General features: G+C 36.6%; 1 protein-coding gene across 2 annotated transcripts; it reads left to right on the top strand.

Moving 5' to 3' along the window:
- Positions 1-12,474: 12,474 nt before the first annotated feature.
- LOC103330857 (Transducin/WD40 repeat-like superfamily protein) lies at positions 12,475-17,028 on the top strand. 2 transcript variants are annotated; one of them, XM_008233474.2, is made up of 8 exons: positions 12,475-12,910; positions 13,293-14,341; positions 14,444-14,534; positions 14,643-14,800; positions 14,898-14,949; positions 15,044-15,123; positions 15,259-15,352; positions 16,129-17,028. In XM_008233474.2, the coding sequence occupies exons 2-8, from the start codon at positions 13,355-13,357 to the stop codon at positions 16,650-16,652; spliced, it is 1,986 nt and encodes a 661-aa protein (XP_008231696.2). In that variant the 5' UTR covers positions 12,475-12,910; positions 13,293-13,354; the 3' UTR covers positions 16,653-17,028. The 2 variants fall into 2 exon arrangements, with proteins under 2 accessions (XP_008231696.2, XP_088900036.1); XM_089043910.1 differs by having other exon boundaries at positions 12,527-12,910; positions 13,169-14,341.
- The last annotated feature ends 5,704 nt before the right edge of the window (positions 17,029-22,732 follow it).

Below are 22,732 nucleotides of genomic sequence, written 5' to 3'. Positions count from 1 at the left end.
TTTTTAGTTGGGTATTTTTGTTTTTATTTTAAATTTATTTATGGTTTCGATCAAAATTTGCAGTTCAGTAGGAACAGTAGCCCCAACCGTAAAAATGTGGTATTTTTACGGTGTTGATTGATAAGGAATTTGTAGTTCAAGCGGTTACTCGATGTCTTAAATTCGATTCTGCATCGTGGAGATAATGATAATTAATGAATAACTTAAAAATTTTAAGCGGTTACCCATTGTCCTAAGTTCCATTCGGCAGAGTGGAGATAATGGTGATCCATGTTTAGTGGGTAATTGTTGGGATTGTTTTGGGATGGTGATGTGCGTTTAGGTTGAGGGTTTAATTATTATTATAACCCAGGCATTATCTGGCTAAGCAACTTGCTATTAAGTAATTAATCATGCAGCAGCAATCATTCTTATTTTTATTAGATGGTAATAGTGATTCCACTTTGGATGGTGAGGCTGCATTTTATATAATCCTGATTGTTTGGTAATTCGTAAAAAAAATATTCATATAAAAACAGGAGCTGCAAATGCCCCGCCACCGTATGTTTGCATCATGTATTGAATTACGTCTAGCACCAAAAATATGTTAAAACGACAGATCATTTGTCTTTGTTTCGTGTAAGAGAAAAATGGTTTTTGTTTTGTTTGACCATCATTCAATTAAAGATGTTCAATCAACACCCTTGAAGTGCTTAACAAGGAACAAGAGAAATGGCATTTATCTTTTTTTATTATAATGACTTGAACTTGAAGAAAGACCAATTGGTGCCCTCAACTAATATTAATGAAAATAGTTACATCGCATCGGGTTTTTGTAATACTTCTCTTTTCAATATTAAAAACCGTACTTCTCTTTTCAATATTAAAAACCGTACTAGGCTATCGGGATATTGTGTTCGAATCAAATCCCTCGCCCTCAAAATCTCTTTCTATAAGAAAAATAAAACGCAACAAAATAATCATCCTATGGTATGGTGGGTGTGGGGTGAAACCTATGATCTAGGTTTCGGATGCATTGAATAAAATACTAGTGGTGCAGGGTGGCAGATGGGGTATTATTTAGCATTAAAAAGTAAGCGAGATGCCGGAGATTGGGCAGTCGGATGCTCAGAGACTATAAACAATTGAAGGCAACCCACCGACGTGGCTGCAATGAATTAGAGATAAATAAAGCAAGTAAATTAATAAATAAATTTTCAGAGTTTAGAGAGTAAGACAGAGAAGAGAGACAAAGTGCCGCAATTGCTGAAATGGTTGCTGACTGTAACCTAACAAGCTTTCCCTTTCAATTAAAATTTGGTTGAAAGAGATTGGAATCCAAATCCATAAAGAAATGTGCTAAAGGAGGGAAAGATATACAAACTTTGACCACTCCAATCCCTATGACATTTATATATAAATATATATATATTTATATTTCTAATGGGGAACTAGAAAGATAGGCCCTTGAGAATGCACCACCCCCAAACAAAAGAAAAGTGGGGTGTTGAAAAGAGGGGCGTTCACTCTCAAACCATGCATTGCAACTAAATAAACACATTAAAGGTGTTTGTTTTGTATTGGACTTGTGGTTTGCAAGTGGATTGGGATTGGTCAAGACATGCAAAATCAAAAGTTGGGTGGATGGTTTCCCCAAGCACTTGGGAGGAGGAGGCCCTCTACTTTTCTCATGTTTTTGGTCTTCTCCTTCTTTTCTTGCATTATTAATTAATATGAACTTTTATCACAAATTATTTTTGAGGTTTGCAAAATTATCATTTCTTTATGTTTTTTTTCTTCTTATATTATTGGTCTTTTATATTACACCTCATACATTAATTTGGTCCATGATGTTAAGTTCCATCAAAATTTCTGTTAAATTGGTGATGTGGCATGTATATGATACTCGCATATCCAATGAGATAATGCCACGTGGATTTAAATAAAAAAATTATTTTTAAAAAATAGTTTCACATTTTAAATTGGTTTTTTTAAGTTGCAGCTCTGCTTCGTTTCTCTTCCCCTCTACGGCTCTGCCCCCCTCTCTCTCTCCCTCTCCCTGTGCTCTCCCTTTCTCCATGGGCGGAACCACACTAAAGGCTACAGTGGGCTGTAGCCTAGTGTGATTTTTTAAGGAAAAAAATATAAAATCTATATATTTAACTTATTTTCAATATTAGCCCAGTTAGTGACGCTGTACATATTACCTTATTTCCATTTTCAACATTTAAGTAAATGTGTTTGTCATTTTACTTTTATTTATTTTTATATTATTCCATTTATTTAAGTTTACAATGTAAATAAGGAAGTACCCCCCATTTGAATTAAAATAAAAATACTAGAAAATCAAATTCCCACAAAGTCAAAATATGAAAAATCGGTTTTAGTGCAAAATACAATATAAGCTAAAAATGATGCCTAAATCCCATAAAATCAAGTTAATTCAATATATATTTCATAATAAAATCCCATAAAATCAAGTTTTCTTATTTGATGTGTGAGGAATAAAAGCCGCCAAAAATTATCTTGAGAAAATGATTATTCCGAAAACCCATTTTTCATACTTAGTCAATATTTTTACATAAAACAACTTTTCATGTATAATATGAATGCATGAAGGAACCTAAGGTCAATCTAGGTAAAAAGCCTTAGATGTTCAATCCACTATGGTGTTAAATCCTATTTAGTTTATGTTAAAACTTATTGAAAATTAGTCTATGGAGCTATGAACTAGCTTGGTATATATGATTTAATGTTTACTTTTATTTCTAGAAAGACTATAGAAATTTGAAGTACCAAAAAAAATAATAATTAAATTTTAAGCTAATAACTTTAGCTAGCCCACCCATTAAAAAATTCATGGTTCCGCCCTGGCCTTTCTCCTTCCTGTGCTCTCCCTGTCCCTCTATTTTTTTTCTTGTTCGCAACCCAATCTCCCCCATCTCCACCCGCAACCTACGCCCAACCCCACCCTCTCTCTTTTTTTTTTGTTGCTCTGTAGACTGCTTCTAGCAGCGTCAAAATTTTAAAGAAAATATTAAGTTTTTCGATGGTTATTAATTTTTGTATTTAAATCTCATTTGGGTTGCGATTGTTTCAATGGTTTCGAGCACACAAGCTCTGTTTTGGCAGAGAGAAACAGAGGAGGAGTGGGGACTTAGAGAGGTCCTGTGGTATGGGAGTGGTTTGTTGGATTACAAACTACTTAAGGAGAGGATGAGGCGGTGTATGTGGGGTTTTTACTTGGTGAAGAGAGAGAGAGAGGATGGGAAGTTGCAGCAGGACTTGCAACTTTATAAAAAAATATATATAAAAAAAAGGATTATCTACTGTAGACGTCCTTGAACTTTGACCCAATTGTAATTGGGTCCGTGAACTTTTTTTTTTAGGCAATTTAACTTGACAAGTAATTTAAATTGGATCCTGTCATCCAATTTATCAATTTGTCCGTCAAAATGAGAGGTAAAAGCGTCATTTTGAGTTCCAACAAACACCTTTGCTGGATAATCCCGCATGTGAACCTCTACCCTCTCCTTCTCCTCCACATTCACCCCCATCCCCCTCAAGTTCTCCTCCTCCAGCAACATCATTTCCAGCTCACCCGCTTAGATCGGATATATTTTCTACCATCCCCTCCCCTCTTCTTTCACCTTCAATTTCATCTGATGCCACCTGCTTTGCCTTTCCATCATCTCCAGTAAAAAAAATTCACACCAACCAAAACCCCCCACCCCACACCACCCTCAAAAAGAAAGAAAACCCCACTATTGGTTTTGAATTTTAATTTCATAATGAACAACAACACAAACAAGCTCAAATAAAAAATTTAAAAAAACTCAACCCCACCATTTTAGCCTGAGCTCTGTTTCATGCTTGAACCACATAACCCTCGAAACCACTACCGGCGATGTGAAGAAGATCGAGAAGTTCTTCACTTAGCCGTGGGTCTTCGTTCTTCGACAAGAAGCGCAAGCTATCCCTGGCACGAATTGAGATCTTACAAGGTGTATAGCTCTCATCAAACTTGAAGTCCATATAGAAAACAAGAAGCTGATTTTGTTTTTTGTTTTTTTGTTTTGGTGAGAAAAAACAAAACCCATTAGTCAAAATCAAATTTTGGATTTTTTATTTTATTTTAAATTTTATGAGAAAAGGAGGTTAAAGAACCCCGAAAGAACAAACACACAAACTACACTACATTAATCAAATGGGCCTTAGCAGCCCCAACGAATCATCAATCAGCAGGTTATTGCCAAGCCAAACAAGACTGTCATCAAGGTACCAATATCCTAGGTCGAGGTTGTGACTCCAAGTAGCTAAACCATTTGCAACAAAATTCCCCTCTTTATAAATGTGTTGAATTTCAACCCTTCTAAACTGGTTCATGATTCTCTTGCAGAAACTTTCACACATACTAGGAGCTTCACTTTCTTCTGGAATTGAATGTTTACTAAATGAGGTTGCGCACCATCTGATCTGCAAATGAAGCTGGCTATCGTGAGGTTTACAACAAGACACAGAGCTGGCCATCGTGAAACCTAAAATATACCCCTCACAACAAGAGCATGTGCCATTCACACGGTCAAACTTGACGGATTCTGTTACGGCATGACTCAATTGGAATTACTTGTCGAGTTAAAGGATGTAATTGCCTAAAAAAAAAGTTTACGGACCCAATTGCAACTGGGGGCAAAGTTTAGGAACGTCTACAGTAGGTAACCCAAAAAAAAAAAGATTTTGTAACTATTTTTTTCACGTGGCATTATTTCACTGGATATATGAGCATCACATACATGCCACATCATTAATTTAATAGAAATTCTGACGGAATCTAACGGTTGGACAAAAAAAAAAATTAATATTTAATCTATATTTATTACATGAGGCATTCCCAACCATATTTGATGGCAGAGTTGCATATATATTTTTTATACTTTAATCTAATTTAAACTACGAGAAGAATAAGCTAGTCGATATCTACTGACACAGTTGTATGTTGGTGAAGTGGGTTTTCGCCCTAGACAAGGGAATGGCTGATGCTAGATGCCCAATTTTTCCGCAATGGTGAGGCCCCTTCTTGGTCGCTGTCGTTCTTGGATTCTGATTTGGTGGGGGATTATTAGTTGTTGTTTTTATTTACTTTCGTTTTATGGATGTTTACTACTCTTTTTTCTTGATCAAATTTTTCTTAATGTTTTACGGTAAGGTTTTATTGGGCAACTTTTCTGCATCCTGATTCATACTATTTGTACTTTGGATTTGTTGGAATGAAATTCATTCTTCTTTGTTTTAAAAAATAAAATAAAATAAGAGAGAGAAAGAGTCGAGTAAATAAATTATTACTTCTTTTTTTTGGTGCCATTAGTCTTTCTCTAGTTGCAGTGATGGGCCAGACGAGTGTAGAGTCCACTAGTTTTGGTAAGGTTTGATAACGTAGGGCCTGGGTATCAAAAAGGTTTGATAACGTAGGGCCTGGGTATCAAAAATCACTACTATCTTCAGAATGGGCCGATGGGTTAGTTGAATCTCCTTGGGTGAACTTCGACGTGCCAGGTTATTATTGATTATGTTAACTTGTTTTGGGTCGGATGAATCCAAAATTCATACCAGATACACACATTAACATTTTTTATAAATACAATTGATAGCCGAAACTATAAAGGGGCGGGAATTTCTCACACACACGCTATCATGATACTATGAGGGTTCGAACCTAAGATCACTGATCTGCCAATTAAAACTCTTTTTCACTGTGCAAGCTGGCACATTCACATTATGAGGCATAGATCACTAAATATGTGGAAATTGTTGGGCTTTGAGTTGAAATGTGCATTGTTCCATTGTCCCCAATTGGAAATTTAATGGGTTTACATAACCTTTATAAGAGCGTCCTCGACTCCTCTCACTTAACTGAACAAAAATGTTAACTTTCATGAGAACAAAACAAAATTACCAAACGCGCATTTTGAACTATTCATCTTCTCCCCTTCACACTCAATCGTTCTCTCTATGGCATATAAATTCCACAAGCTCTATAAAATGCATGGGATAAAAGCAGATTGAACTGAGCCAACTAAAACATGGAGAACACCCCTGGAAATCACTCACAGTGACTGGTCGGAAATCGTAAGAAGCTACATAACTACAAATCTTTATGTTGAGCACATGAAAGTACAGGGGTCATTCCGAATGTATTGCGTGTCTAATGTTCATTTATTGAACTATAAAGCAAATTTATTGTATGGGTCAAGTGAGAGAATGTAAGAATATTTTTATAATATTACATGTGGCCCACATGATATGGTCTATATGTTACTGGAATTATTTGCTATTCAAATGGTTTAGTAAATATTATTTCGGAAAATTCTATTGGTTAGATTAAGGGAAGTAGTTTCCTATTATATTACTGTGATGGGTGTTAATTAATTAATTAGGGTTAATATTTAAAATAAAAAGACTGTGAAATTTAATATTTAATCTCAAAGCTCCTATTCCTTTGAATAGTTTACTTAGCTAATAGGCTCCAAACTAAGCGTGTCATTGATTCAAATTGACTCATCAAGGGACTTGTAGCTCGAAAGGTTAAGTATAGTTACCCATGCTCTTGATAGGGATGGCACAAATCTCCGTTTTCCCAGCCTAACGGGGAGAGTTTTCACTAGAAAACCAGGAGTTATAGTACGAGGATCCTGGAATTTTGAAAATCCCATGTAGGGCAAATGGGGATGGTATTCTTATTCTTGTTCTTGAACCTTGTTCGATAAGTGATGTATTTATTTTTGAAGTAATATAAAATATAATATAACTATGTATTGTTATAATATAATCAATAAATATATAATATAATATAATATATATTTAGTTTTGTCAAATTGAATTGAGATGATTATGAGTAGTTAAGTTGAATTTTATAGTTCAATTAAATGCAATTGAGTTGGTTGATGGTTTAAAGTGAAATTAGTGTTATAATGCAGGATAAGCATTTTTGTAATATATAAAAAATCGCGAATTCAAGGCAGGTTTGAGAGATAGCCCTTCGACGGGGACAGGTACAAGAATTACCTGAAAATTCTTACCGAGGATAGAGGCGGAGACGAGATCATGGATTGGAAGTGGGGGCGGAGATAGTATGACCATACTCGACATTGAATCGGCCCATTTCCATCCCCAGTCTTGGAGCAACCTATTGCCATCCCCGGTCCTGGACCAGTTCGTTGCCATCCCTAGCTCCCAAGGTCATGTGTTCGAACTCCACTTCCCCAACATCGCTTGTATTAAAAATATAAAATAAATCTCACACGCAGGCAAGGCAATAGAACTGCCATTAAGTCGCATAGCCCTTAGTATGATTTTGGAATTAAGACGTAGTATTTCAAAACTTCATTAAAAAAACAGAAGGATAATCATCCATTAGGTAAGCAAGATATATGATCACATGCTCTCAATCATAGTCACTGTAATCTCTTAACGATAATTAATTAAAGGCTATGTTTAATAGTTCATGTTCCAATTTTTCCAGAAAAAATAAATAAAAAAATTCATGGGGGTAAATAAAGTACGTGGGTACAAATTGAGGGGGGAATTTCACAATTTAGTGTTAATTAAATTAAGGGGGTCGATCTTTATGATCTCGAGGATCATATCTCTCTAATTATAAACTAATTAGAATTGGATCATAGATAAGTTATAAATGGAGCAGGGAAATCTCCACCACCAAGAGGCTGAATGCCAGTGGAGCAATACAATTTTAAAAATATGAATATGAAAAGGTGAGTCCTTATGAAAATAAGGGCGCATGTGCATGTGTGGTTGAGGTCTACATCTGTGTTTTTCTGTATAAAAATCATACGAAGTCCTAGATTTGTAAATAAGGTGCATGCTTAATTTTTACATAAGAATAAACATTAGCATATAGCTTTGCCTTCGTGTCCCTCTCCACGTCCAGATGTTTTTGGGCTTTTCCATTTTTTTAAACGAAATGATACATTATTGATTATTTAATAAAAAATAAGTCTCAATCAATACATCTGAGATAGTATCATGTCATTCTCAAAATCAAGTATCAATACGAAGCAAACGACCCACTAGTAGTGTAGTGGTTTAAAGCAAATGCTTTTTCTGGAGAAGGTCTTAGAGTTGAGTCATAGTATCTGCATAGTGTGTATGAGTTTAGTAAACTATCACCTCTCTTAATAAGAGCGGTTGCGAGGGCGAAATCAGGAATTTTTCAATGGGTGGGCTAGCTAAAGTTATTAGCTTAAAATTTAATTATTATTTTTTTTGGTACTTCAAATTTCTATAGTCTTTCTAGAAATAAAAGTAAACATTAAATCATATATACCAAGCTAGTTCATAGCTCCATAGACTAATTTTCAATAAGGTTTAACATAAACTAAATAGGGTTTAATACCATAGTGGATTGAACATCTAAGGCTTTTTACCTAGATTGACATTAGGTTCCTTCATGCATTCAAATCATACATGAAAAGTTGTTTTATGTAAAAATATTGACTAAGTATGAAAAATGGGTTTTCGAAATAATCATTTTCTCAAGATAATTTTTGGCGGCTTTTATTCCTCACACATCAAATAAGAAAACTTGATTTTATGGGATTTTAGTATGAAATATATATTGACTTAATGAGCCATCATTTTTAGCTTAAATTGTATTTTGCACTAAAACCGATTTTTCATATTTTGACTTTGTGGGAATTTGATTTTCTAGTATTTTTATTTTAATCCAAATGGGGGGTACTTCCTTATTTACATTGTAAACTTAAGTAAATGGAATAATATAAAAATAAATAAAAGTAAAATGACAAACACATTTACTTAAATGTTGAAAATGGAAATAAGGTAATATGTACAGCGCCACTAACTGGGCTAATATTGAAAATAAGTTAAATATATATATTTTATATTTTTTTCCTTAAAAAATCACACTAGGCTACAACCCACTATAGCCTTTAGTGTGGTTCCGCCCATGAACGATTGCACAATATGATGAGTATCCCCCCGTAATAGGAATAGAGCTGCACATGTAGTGACTCTTTTTGTGACTAGGCATGGGTTCATATTGGTTGAAATCAAGGGCGGAGCCATGATTCAATATATTTGGGAGGCCAAAAACACAAAGTTTAATTATGTAATGATTTTTGTCTATTGAGTAACTATTAATATTCATATTGAAATACTGTACAAACAAGCAATTAGATAAGTACGATAATGAATTTTCATGCACGTGGAAGGAAGAAATCCATTCAATGAAAAATCTAGATAAAATTTTAGGGGAGCATGTCATAATCTATTAGAAATGACGGAAAATTAAGGATTGAATTGAAAATGTGTAATAATTTCAGTTAAGGATTGAATTGAAAATGTGTAATAATTTCAGTAAAGTGATGAATATTGTTGTGGAAGAGAGAAATTCTCATGTAATGGGGATATCACTTTTTGTTATCTCCGACCAATAACGCAATGATACGTAGAATAACTTTTCTACATATCATTGTGTTATTGATTAAGAATAGCAAACAGTGTTATTACCGTTACATTTAAATGTTTTTTCAGTGAAAAAGAGTTAAGCATGCAAATGTGAGTATTAAAATGGGAGTGCGCCTTTTGGCTTTAAATGAGAGGAAATCGAGGGAAGATAGAGCGGAGATATGCCGCGCTAGCAACTAGGGACCAAATCTTAGGTGCCTCAAAAAGTTTATAAAATAAACATATTCAATTCTTTTAAAAAAAACAAAAATCATGTTCAATTAATTAAGGCTACAACTTGATTGCCAAACACCAACCATGCACACACGGCTTTGCTTCAATACTAGTCTTCTCTCTCTCTCTCTCTCTCATGCGTATATAAATATATATATATATATATATATTCATATATCTTGTGATATATATATAGCTCAGTTTACAGATATATATATTTCAGCCATAGTTTGTCGACTGAAGAACAGGTATAGAAGTGCTATCGATGGTTTGATGAGGTCAGTTAAATTTCAACCTTAATTCTTCATTTGAATTTCCTCATTTCATATGCACCTGCAAGTTTACGATATCGATAATTAATTTTCATGTTTGTCTGCAAATTGTGTTGTTTTGGGATACTGTCTGCAGGCTGATTTTATGAGAATTCTTTGCATCATATAACTACATTAAAACAACAATGATGAGAAGAATTAAATTGTATTAATCTCTCTGTTTATCTTATGTATGCTGAGAAGAACAAAGTGAAAGAAGAAGAAAATATACAACTTTTGAGAAAAATTAACCTTATATGTAAATTGATCGTAGTTGGTACAAGCAATTGCAAAGTCTATTATAAACGCACTTGCAATTATTGAGTAAAGTTAGGGATATCACAATTATGTACTACATACATCTAATCGAGACGAAACTCACCTATACAATCGGTGTCATTCTTATTATGAAGTGGCATACCATGTGTTACATAATATGTTCTCTCTAACATTTTTAACGGTCTCATTTAAAAAAAAAAAAAAAGAGCGGAAAAATAAATTGGTATATCAAGATCAACTCCTCTTGCAAGCTGTATTTTCTTCGTTTTCAATAAGTGTATTTGCTTCTTTGATTCCTAGAACTTAAGAGTAGCAACTAGAAGAGTGGAATATACATAAAAGAGCATAGGAATTAGGAATTCAAATTGCTCTCCAAGTTTCCTGGCACTAAGCTTAAGATGGTACAGTTAATGTTTAATGTAGTGTTAGAGTAAGACAAATCGACATTGTGGGCGTGTATAGTATAAATTTGTCCACCTGTCATAGTTTTTTTTTTCGTCGATAAATAATATGTTAACCAAAGAGGTCAAAAGCCATTTACAAACAAACTTAGAAAAACCAAAACAAGAAGGAAAAAAAAGCCTTAATAGAAGCACTAGACAGCAAAGAAACATTTGTCATAGTTTTGTCAAAATATTGGTATTTGGGAAATATTTTAGTATGCATTAATTTCTTTAAGGAGGTAAATATATGTTTACTCAACAATAAAGGTCAACTCCGTGTGAGTTTGACGTTGTTGTTAAATTTCTCTGTATTAGTTTGTAATTTTTTGTGAGTAGTTGTTTTGACTCTCGTAACTATTGTATTTGTATTGTCTTTGTGACGTGCCGCATGATTAATGAATACAATCTCCATGTTGTTTGTCAAAAAAATAAAAAACCAATAAAGGTCAATTGAGGGTGTATTCTTATGGGAATTTGAGGCACCAATATGGCTTCTGGAAGTGTTAACTTAGTTTCTTTTTGGAAAAAGAAAATAGTAAAGGTTTATTAATGCTAATTACACAAGAACCTATACAAACAAATCTCCTAGTTAAACCTAATTCACACACGCCAACACCATTAGTTCCACTTTCGTGCAACATTCCTTCGGTAGGCCTACATACATATGGCAACTATAAATAGAGAGAAATTGGTCTCAGAGAAGCAGATAGAGTTGTTTGTTTGTTTGTTGTTGTTGTTATTGTTGTAATGTGGAGACCTAAGGTGAGGTAGGTAGTAGACACCTGTCAGTAATAGGCTCTCAGTTTTGTTGTTGTTGTGAGTAATCGCTTTCTTTCTCTAGGTACTTACTATGGAGGGCACTAGCTGAGCTGAGGAGCTATTGAGCCATCTTGTACTTTTAGCCACCAGCAGTTGTCTTTTCCTATAGAGTGTGGCTACTAGCACTAGTTGTGGTTGCATGTGAGCCCTTCTCATGGAGGAAAACTTCCCTATCTCGATTTCATTGCTCCATTATTTCTATCTCCTTTTTCGTGTCACATATCAAAGAAGGTGAGATAAGAAAAAAGTGTAACGAACCATTTTTCCTATTTTTCTTCCCGTGTCACTTATCAAAGAAGATGAGAGATAGAAAGAACACGACAATTGTTGAAAAAAGAGATAGAAAAAACACGACAATCAAACAATTCTAGCCTCTAGGGAAAAGTATTTATCCTTCTCATCACACAACATGTATGCTTTGTTTTGTATTCTTCTTTTTGTCTTATTATTTTATTAAGGCTTTGTGTAATGCTGTTTGTAATTTAATTGTGGCATTAAGTTAATGCTTTTGGCAAGTCCCAAAATATAAAGCAGAATTTACAAACATTAGACAACCCAATCCCAATTGTACTGTTTATATTTTATATTGTTTGACTTCTTACACTCATAACTTTATAGGGTCACTAATTGTATTACATGCACTCAAATTTGACATCTTTTTTCTTCTTTCTCAATTGGGTTTTGAATTTACCGTTAATTGGGTAGTTTAGATTGACTAATTTCATCATATGGGTTTCATACTGAATGCTCTGCATTAATTCTCCATTAATCTATAATTTACAGTTAAGTTTTCAGATTAACCTGGCTTCCTAAACTACAAAAATTTACACAAAAATAAAAAATAAAAATAAACAACATTCTTAATTGCCTTGCCTCCCTCTCTTAATCTCCATAAGATTTTACAGTTTACATTTGTTGGTACTTTTGCAGAGATTGTTGGGTAGTTTTTAGCCTAAAAGAACAAACCAAAAAGTAGAGTGGCTGCAGCACAAGCACAAGCAGAGGTTATTGTTTCCCGGGCCACGCCGCTCGTGTTTATTGCTTTGCTCCTCCTGCGCCTTGAAACCCTTCACTTGACTTGAGAGTTGAGATCTCGAGGCCAGCCTTTGGACTTGGCCTCCAAAACTGACAAGTGTTTGCGGCCTTTCCTTCCTCCGCCATTTTCTCTGGTAAACCAACCCCTCATAGCATTTGGCTATTGGGTTCAATACAAAGCACTTGAGAGAGGAGATTTTGGGTTTGTTTTGTATGCGCTTGAAGGTGTGAAAGCTGGCCTTTTCAAATATATTGCATTGCCCACCACAATCACAGGAGGGTCGGCTATATTCAACAATATCACTCTTGCTTTGCATTCAAACCGAGGTATAGTCTTCGAACCTTGAATTCAGCTTTGGTCTCTTTTCTGCATTTGAATATTTGTGCCATTTCCGGATTTTTTGTATGACATTTTCATTTTTTTAAATATTCTATTGCTTTTAGTATTTGGGTAATTGTATATATGTATTTATATATTATTGGTGTTTTAGAACATGCCAAAAATCTGTTGGCTAGGGTGGTTCTTATTTTAGAGTTGGTAGTTGGTTCCTCGTACTTATCCATGCTTGTTTATTTAATATTCAGTTGAATTACTTGCTGTGGATGCCTCATTGTGTTTGCATAGTTAAGGAGAAAAACTCGGTCCGTGAATTGAGGGCTTTGGTGGGTTTTAAAGGGGTTCTAAGTAGTTTGTTTGATTTGCCTGCAGCTGGAGGGAGTGTTAGAATATAGTGTTTTTTTTATGTGGAATATTGGTCTTAAGTGAGAGACATGCTGAGCTCTGATGATGGTGAAAATGATGTGTTCTTCGACTCGGTGGACTTGTCATCTCAAGAGTCAATTGTAGCAAAAGAGGAACCGGGGTGTAGTAAGTTGGAGTATGAAATTTGGATGAATGAGCCACCAAGTGTTAAGGAAAGACGGGAGAGTTTTCTACGAAAGATGGGTTTAGCTGAGTTTGATTCTGCAAAGTGTGGTTCTGTGGAGATGGAAATGGAATCTGGTGCCTCATCAAAGATGATGGGATTGCAAAGACTTTTGGAATGCAGTAGAGCTGCCTCAAGCTCTTACATCTCTTCTTCTAGTTATATTGAAGAAAATTTGGGTTGTTGTAGCAGGGAAGGGGACAATCAAGCAAATCTTATGCAGAATGAATTAGATAGAAACCTACAAGATAAGTTGAATTTAGTCTCCATCCAGGAGGCTGTTCGTATTATTTCACCTTCTGCTACAGATTCTTCCCAGAGAGAAGTTGAGGCTCCAGTAGAAGAATGTGGGAATTCACATGAGGGTAGAAAGAAGAAGGAAAGTTGGTGGAAACAGTTTATAAACAAGGCAAAGAGAAGAGGAGGGAAAGTTGTATTTGAGGGATCAAAACCAGATACTGAAATACTCAAACAAAATAGGATGAAGGTCCAGCAGAACAGTAAGAGGTGTATGGAGTTCGCTGCATTATGCAACGGGCAAGAAATTCATGCGCACAAGGGGTTTATAGGGGCTATGAAGTTTAGTCCTGATGGCCAATATCTTGCAACTGGTGGTGACGATGGGGTTGTACGCCTTTGGTGTGTTACATTAACAGATGCCTCTTGTAATTACTTACCAGCTGAAGGCAACTTTGATAGCAAAACTAAAAAGATCAAGTCTGGTTATCGAGTGATCTTTCCTGATAAGGGTTTTCGAATTGAAGAGTCACCGCTGCAAGAGTTCCATGGCCATTCGAGTGATGTGTTAGATCTTGCTTGGTCAAATTCAAATGTGAGTGCTGAAACATTACTTATTTAGTTGACTCGTATTTGATCATATTTACAACTCCTTCGTTCAGTTTGTGATTGATTCAATATATATGCTCCATTGCAGTGTCTTCTTTCTTCTTCAATGGATAAAACTGTTCGTCTGTGGGAAGTTGGTTGCAGTCAGTGCCTAAATGTTTTCCATCACAATGATTACGGTAAAGATTCAAATCGGAACATACATACATATATGTTAGTACTCCCTCAAATTTTAATGTGATGTAATATTCTGAAATTTAATTCTGTAACTTTTTAAATGGTACCAGTGACATGCATTCAGTTCAACCCTCTCAATGACAATTACTTCATAAGTGGATCAATTGATGGAAAAGTTCGAGTTTGGGGCCTTTTTGAGAAGCGAGTTGTTGATTGGGCTGATGTGCGAGATGTTATAACTGCTATATGCTATCAACCAGATGGGAAAGTATGACTCTTAGTACTTGATTAGCCATGATTTTATTACACTGCTACGAAAATCTCCTTCATGATGTTAACCATATCAATTTCTTCTGTACAAGCAGGGGTTTGTAGTTGGTTCCGTCACAGGCACTTGCCACTTCTATGAAGTATCAGGTACATAAATGTTGGATGTTATCTTCTTGTTGAATTTGAAGTGTTACATCTTTCTCGCTTGTGGAGTTCCTAAACTGATTTTGTGGATGGACAGGGGAATATCTTCAACTGGCTGTGCAAATGCATGTTCATGGTAGAACTAAAACCTCTGGCAACCAAATCACTGGCATCCAGGTATTGCACTTGAAAACTTTTCTACTTCATTTCTTCCTCTCTCTCTCTCTCTCTCTCTTTTTCTTTTCTGCTAAGCTTCCATAAGATGCTATGTTTCTAAATCATTCATTAACATTAAGAGTCATTTTCTCCCAGTTTTCCCAGGAAAAGTTGCAAAGAGTTATGATAACATCAGAAGACTCGAAAATCCGTATATTTGAGGGAGTAGAACTTATAAAGAAATACAAAGGTAAAGAACCTTATGACCATGAGAGACTATTACTGTTGATTGTTGTATTCTTCCAATCAAATTGATTAACATGCAATTGATAACCCTCAATTTAAATGGCATGATGTTGACTGGGTGATAGGGTCAGTAGTCAGATGTTTGTGTTGTATTGATGATAGCCTCTGTGATTAAATGTTCAAACCAAATGCTAATTATGCTTTTCAAACAAAATCATATCGTCCTCCATTGTTTTTGTCCTCTAACATCTGGAATCAGTAAAGTCACATCTGTGCTACAACTAGATAAGTTTGTAGTTTCTTGAGTAATTACTTAGATTGACCTCAAACATTCATAGTTCACACTGCTACTAATTTTGTGGACTTCATAAGCATGTAGGTACCAACCACCTTGTTTGCTCGTTATGGCATAGTTTGAGTATTATGATATCTTGATTTTGTGTGGATGATTGCCCATTCTCTGCAACATATGCTCAGACGCATCTTACTCATTCATTGTATCTGAAATACTTAATCATAAATTTTTGGTGTTATGATGTTGCTTTGTATCAGTCTTTACAGCTGTAATATTATCTTGGACATTGTTAGCATCTATCCGTATGCACAGGTTTTCAATTCATTGTTAGCATTTATTCTGGCGTTATGACAATAATAATGACATACAATGAATCTCAAATCATTTGAATAAGTTAATATTTGTCTTAGCTTATACCTTGGATGGATTTGTTTGCAATTAATAAAAGCGTTCATTCAATAACTAGATCCTTCTGAATATAACAGGTCTTCCAAAGTCAGGATGTCAGATGTCAACTTCTTTCACATCTAATGGGAAACATATAATCTCAGTTGGAGAGGACTCGCATGTTTATTTATGGGACTATGATGGCTTTTGTGTCTCATCCTCCAAACAAATAAGATCTGTTAAATCCTGTGAGTATTTCTTCTGTGAAGGAGTGTCTGTTGCAGTACCTTGGTCAGGCATGAGACCTGAACAAAAGAGCCTAGAAACTGCTAGTGGGCGATGTTGCTCACAAAGACAAGGCCATCTAGAGCCTGCTTATGGAAGCAGAGATGCAGAACGTTTTTCCCTTGGAAGTTGGTTATTCTCAAATGGTCCGTGCAGGGGCTCTGCAACTTGGCCTGAGGAGGAACTTCCCCCATGGGCTCTGCAATATAGAGATCATCAGCAGCACCACCACAATCACCTTGCTAGACCAGATACATGGGGGCTTGTCATTGTAACTGCTGGATGTGATGGAACAATCAGGACATTCCATAACTATGGATTGCCCGTCAGGCTCTAACTCAAAGTTCATTTCGATCACCCTGCACTGGCTCATCACAGTTGAAGTCTATGTTATAAAATGATGCCCTTCATTTCTGGGACATCTTGCAATGAATCCTTGGCTCATTAAATAGGCAAGAAGAATCAGCAGTGGAGAGCCTGCGTCCTGCTATTTTTAGTATGATAAAGATTTTAGTAGAATAGGAAATCTTTTGAAGGATTTATTAGTCTGTACATTTTTATGTGAATAATAATTGATTTAGTGATTTCGTAGGTAAGAAATACAATTGGATAATTGGGTCAATTCCCGCTCATACATAGCTCTCCTGCAGACTACAGTCCTCCAAGTGAGGAGTAGTTTTCATTTTATTACAATGAAGTTTAATGAGTTTCAATGTGATACATCAAGTTTTTTTCGTCTTAGTTGCATATAACTGTTTGGACCAAAAATTGGAAAAGCCAAATGTATAGATCAAGGGAAGAATGGGACTTGGGTATGGACCAAGTTTTAGGTCCAAGTTATTTTTCAACTCAAATTGATTTATTCTTTTTCCAAGAGCTAATAACCTACATCCTAAGTAGGTTTACCCGGGTAAATACACTTCACCCAAAAAGACTTAGTTTAACTTTGACAACGGGGAGGATTTCAGGTGGTAAACTAAGAACTAAGCAATTGCATTCAATGCAATTTGGGCGTTGAAACCCTACTGTCAGAAAAGAACCATGTTGGAGCCAATTCTCACTGTCTGCGCAAGGATCAAGGGACTCGAGTTTACCAGCTCACCTGCAAAAGGACTGACAACAGACGCATCCATCCCTTCATCAAGTGTGCAAGTTCACACACCAGGAAGCCTATATATTAGAGCATTTCCAGCAGCTAAGGCTGGACTCGGGCTGGGTGGGGTTTGGGCCAAAAAGTGGTTTCTAGCAACAAAAGCAAGCCTGGGCAGATGGTGGGACCCAGCAGAGTGGGCTGGCCCGAGGGCAAGACTGATGTCAGCGTGCCGTTACAGCGCCCTCTTTCACGTGGCTCGTGCTCGGCTCTCCGATCAAATTTTTCCAGTAATCCAACGGCAGCCAATTTTTGTGCAATAAAAAAAATGAAAAAACAAAATTACTGTTTTTTTTTCCTCTATACTTTATTTCCATTTTAAACATTTAAGTAATATACTTTATTTCCATTTTAAATATCTAAGTAAATGTCTTTGTCCTTTTGCTTTCATTTATTTTTATATTACTCAATTTACTTAAGTTTACAATGTAAATAAGGAAGTAACCCCCATTTGGATTCAAATAAAAATACTAGAAAATCAAATTCCCACCAAATCAAAATATGAAAAATCGGTTTTAGTGCAAAATATGATATTAGGCTAAAAATGATGGCTCATTAAGTCAATATATACTTCATACTAAAATCCCATAAAATCAAGTTTTCTTATTTAATGTGTAAGGAATAAAAGCCGCCAAAAATTATCTTGAGAAAATGATTATTTCGAAAAACCATTTTTCATACTTAGTAAATATTGCACCTCCGCTAAAAAAATTATGGGTCCGCCAGTGTTAATAAATACCAATCAATACTCTTCACTTTTAACACCAAATCTTCATACATTTTTTTCTTCTCTATAAATATCGACCAATACAACTAATAAAATAAAATCTTATCCGAAAATATTATCCAAATTAATTGTTTAGGTAAAAAAAGTTGTGAAAAAAATAAAAAAATAAAAAGTATTTGCCATGGCAAATGGCAACTGCTGGAAACACACATTGCTTAATATGGAAATGGCAGCCACTATTCAGAGCTTAATATGGAAATGGCAGCCACTATTCACTGAATAGTAGCTGCCCTAACCCCCTTGCCATGGAAAGGGGCAAACTGTTGGAAGTGCTCTTAGCAAGTTGGAAAATTGCTTGGCACACGTCACACCTTGATATGAAAATAAAGAATATTTCCGAATAACCCAACATACATATATGTTCACTTTAACAAGTCTCATCTACCAAAATTACTTATTAATTAATTATTCTGAGAGATGTAGAAAACGATATTCTAAGGTGTTGTTTATGTATTTCAAAGACAATATAAGAGATTTTGTTTTGGGTCAAAATGATGAAACTTCATTGAAACATGGGGCAGCAGCCCACAAGTTCGAGTAGGGGCAGGTGCGGTTCGGTCTGATTTCCACCTCGTGGAATCGGTACTATTCAACTGGTGCGGTTCAGTCTAATTTTGGTGAAAAGTATTTATGAAACCGACTAGTCTGGTTTAAATCGGTTCTAATGCGGTTTTCAATTTTTTCGGTTCTGGTACATATTTTTTATTATATCTTTTTCAAATTATTTTTTTTTACAAATTCCAATTAATTTTTTTTTGGGCTTAAAAATTCACAAATGGTCCAATTTTATGCAAAGAGAGATTATTGGACCTAGATGTTGAGGCCCAAAAAAGTCACGGGAAGCCCAAAGACATTTAAAGCCCAATATAACATATATGTCGGTCATGCGTTAATCCAAGCTATATTTTGGAATTTAATTCATTAAATAAATATAGAAATAGCTTACATGCCATGCCAAACTAATAATACATTTTTCTCATGCCAATCACCTATCAAGCTCACATGAACCCAAGTCATGTGGTTTACGGGGCTTGCATGAGGGATTGTGGTGTGGAAGGTTACGGAAGTCCACAAGGCCTACGGAAGCTCTTGGATAATGGAGACTTTGGGCTAATTACTTGGGAGCACCAAAGTCCAAGCCCATTACTTAGAGTTCTCCAATGTGGGTGAGCAAATGAGATATTTTTCAAGCACTTCTTTTTACCCATAGGAAATAGTCATTTTCCAAATACCTAGCTTTATCCATTGGAACAAGCCTTTTCCAGCACTTCCTATTACCCACTTGAAACAAGCAGTTTCTAGTGCTTCATTTTACCCATAGGAAATAATCAGTTTATGGTACCTAGCTTTACATGCTGGAAAATAGTATGCCCTAGTGCTCCCTTTTAACCACTGGAAATATGCTGGTTCCAACACCTCCCTTTACCTATCGGAAATAAAGGAAAACCCTCACCCTCTATAAATTGGCATTCATGGCTCAAGCAAAAGGAACCAATTTTTCTTCAGCCAACACTTCTTACTCGGCTGCTGCAAGCATCCCAGCAGCCATCAACTCCTCTTGGTTGTTGCAAGCTTCTCAGCAACCATGAGAACTCACCTTTCCTTAGTTGTTGCTAGTATTCCAGTAGCCTTCACAGTCATTCCTCAGCCATCACAACCATGTCTTCTACTTTCTCACCCTTGAAATCCATCATCTTCTCCATAAAGCCTCACCAAGCATAACTTCAAGCTTTTCTTTCCTTCCAAGCTTTAAACACCATAGCCTTCAAACCTCAAGCTTTTCCTTACATCCTCATTCTCTTGAAACTCTTAAATCCCCATAGCTATAGCCACACACAACAAATTATCAACACCAAACTCAAATATATCAAACACCAGGCCGAGCACATGCATTCTCATTTGCTAAACTTGTGGGTCTTTAGCTCCCACACTCCAAGCTCTCATGCTAAGCTCATATAATCTCATATCAACATCAGCAAGTCATCTTCAACTCTTCGTCGAGCTGCCGGAAACACGCAGTTGCTGAAAGAAGAACAAAGTACTCCCCTAGGACTTGCTTCTCCCTCGGGGTACTTTGGGCCTAGTTCTTGCTAACTCCGAAAAAAGGGGCATTGAAAGCTTGATTCATCACTCTATGGCTGTCCAAGAATCAATAAGCCCGGATGAGCCTTCCGACGAAAAAGACCATAACATAAATGGCGACTCTGCTGGGGACTAGGCCATTATTCTTACAGCGGCTTCTCCACACAAGATTTAAGTCAGTCGATGCAAGATACCAAAGATAAGAGTGTTTCCTCATTTGTTTCTCTTTCTTAGCCATATGCTCTGTAGAACAACCCAAAAAAAAAAGTTGATAACATTATCTCTTTCTCTGTTTCTTAGATCTATGTTCTCAAGCTAAACGAAATCTTATGAAAGGACCCCTGGGGTTGAGGCAAGTCGAGCATTCGTGCCCCTAAGGTAACGGAGACACTGGAGGGAATGATTTTCCCCACGAGAATATTCGTCAAAAATTCCTTCGTCTTCTCCGCTTCTCTTTCCCCCGCAAAACAGATCGAGTAAAGGACCACACCCGGGGGGTGTTGGCCAAAGGCTCTCCGATGCCTAAGTTAGGTAAGATATTTCAAGGAAAACCGGGTGGCCGGAGTAGTGTGTGGTGTCCGGAGCCTTGTGTAAGGGAGAGAAAGAAAGTGGTGGCTAGGGTTTGTGAGAAATGATTTTTGCAGAGTTTCAGTAGGAATTTAGACGTACTTCAACCCTTGTGTGTGGCCATCCTTTTATAGTTGTCTTGGAGGCCAGGGTTTCAGAGGAATAATTCCGTAGATGGAAGGGAATTATTCCTCCCATTTTTGGAATTGATTTGATTAATTAGGGATTTGATTTATTAGGGTAAATCAAATCCCTAATTGTGGTAGGTATCAAATCAAATCCCATTTTAATTAGGTAGCTCCTCATTTAATTGGGAATTAGGGTAGGAATCAAATCAATTCTCAACCCAATTAGGTAATCTTCAATTTAATTGGGTAATCCCCAATTAAATTGAGTAACTCCCAATTAGGTTGATTAATTCCCAATTAGGTCAAATAATCCCCAAATGGAAGGAATCATTTGACATAGGGTCTGATTTAATTCGGTTCCCACAAATGCCCCCCCAGCTTCTGCATGGCGCGTGGTGGCATGTAGGAGATGTAGATTATCCATTGGGCTGTCCAGCTGTAACTGGGCTTCCTTTAATGAATTGGACTCCTTTTGCAAATTGGGTTCCCAATTGGAGTGAGCTTTTGATTGTTCTTGGAGTTGGGTTCCCAATAGGAATGGGCTTGCGATTCCTTCTTAACCTGGGATGTCCAACTTCTGTAAATGCAGGGCTTCTCTTCACTCTCCTTCACATCGCAAACTTAACTTCTCTACTTTCTAGCTTGAGAGAGATCTTGGAGAATTTGTACTGCTTGTCGAAGAGAGGAGTCGCCGTGCATCCCAAGGTAAGTCGAGCACGTATTTTCTTTTTATTCGTCTTTTCTTCTTTTTTGCAGCGAAGGCCAGTTAGGGGATCTGCTAGACTCCCCTTCAAAAAGGAAGGCTAATGTTAAGTCTTCAAGAAATGAAGCCGTGACTTCATTGGCGAAGGATGCATCCTCGTAGAAGAAGAAGCCAAGGATCCCTTCTGCTGAGAAGACTCAAGTAAGACTTATTCCATCGTCATCTACCAGGGTCAGACATCTCTTTGGCGCAGATGGCAAGAAGGTTGGCGGTATGTGCGGTGTTCGAGGTGTTCTACCCAAGCCTCATGCTGACAGGTTTGAAAACCATGATATGCTTCGTGAGGCAGCTCGTACCCGGCCTAGTTCTGCCGAGCGTCAAGGAGATGTAGACATTCCTCCTCGAAGTTTGAGTCATCTGCATCGGTCAAAAGATAGAGATTGAAGTGGGAGTCTGCTCATAATCCAACTGTTGAGTCACGGGCAGTCAAGCGTGGAGTTGATTCAGTATCATTGACTCCTTTGGAGATGAGGTTGGTGGAGGCTAAGAAGACTAGAGAGTCATCTGCCTGGCGAAGGGATCTTCAGTGTCGGCGGTTGATCCCAAGGTGAACAAGTCCAGCCCTGCATGGGATGCATGCGTGTCTGACCTACTCAAGACGAACTTTCTATCAAACCCGTCCTCTTGTGCTGAGTTGGTTGATCACATCTGTCAGCCTGGCTATCTCGGCTCCTTCTCGAGTCTTTCCTTGGAAAAACAAAGTGAAGCAACATTTCATTTGCTTAAAAAATGAGTAGTTTTTGTTGTTGAAACTATCCGAAACTCATCTGCGGTTGCCCCCTCTTTTGCTGCTGACTTGATTAGATGAAAAGATGCATACTTTTGTCTTGAGCGCAAGAATGCTGACGTCTTCTTTAGTTATGACAAGCTTCTGGTTGGCGCATGTCATAAGTCTGCTGAAAAGTCCAAGCTCGAAGCTACCACAAATGCGTACAAGTTG

This window comes from Prunus mume, linkage group LG1 (genome assembly GCF_029339155.1).
Source record: "Prunus mume cultivar Tortuosa linkage group LG1, ASM2933915v1, whole genome shotgun sequence".
Classification (NCBI taxonomy): domain Eukaryota; kingdom Viridiplantae; phylum Streptophyta; class Magnoliopsida; order Rosales; family Rosaceae; genus Prunus; species Prunus mume.
The sequence above is the reverse complement of the archived record's forward strand: the minus strand, read 5'-3'. Positions and strand labels throughout refer to the sequence as shown.

Coding starts and splice junctions, on each gene's coding strand:
- LOC103330857 (XM_008233474.2), top strand. CDS start 13,355: ATGCTGAGCTCTGATGATGGTGAAAATGATGTGTTCTTCGACTCGGTG. Junction 14,950..15,043: donor CCACTTCTATGAAGTATCAG/GTACATAAATGT, acceptor GTGGATGGACAG/GGGAATATCTTCAACTGGCT. Junction 15,124..15,258: donor ACCAAATCACTGGCATCCAG/GTATTGCACTTG, acceptor ATTTTCTCCCAG/TTTTCCCAGGAAAAGTTGCA.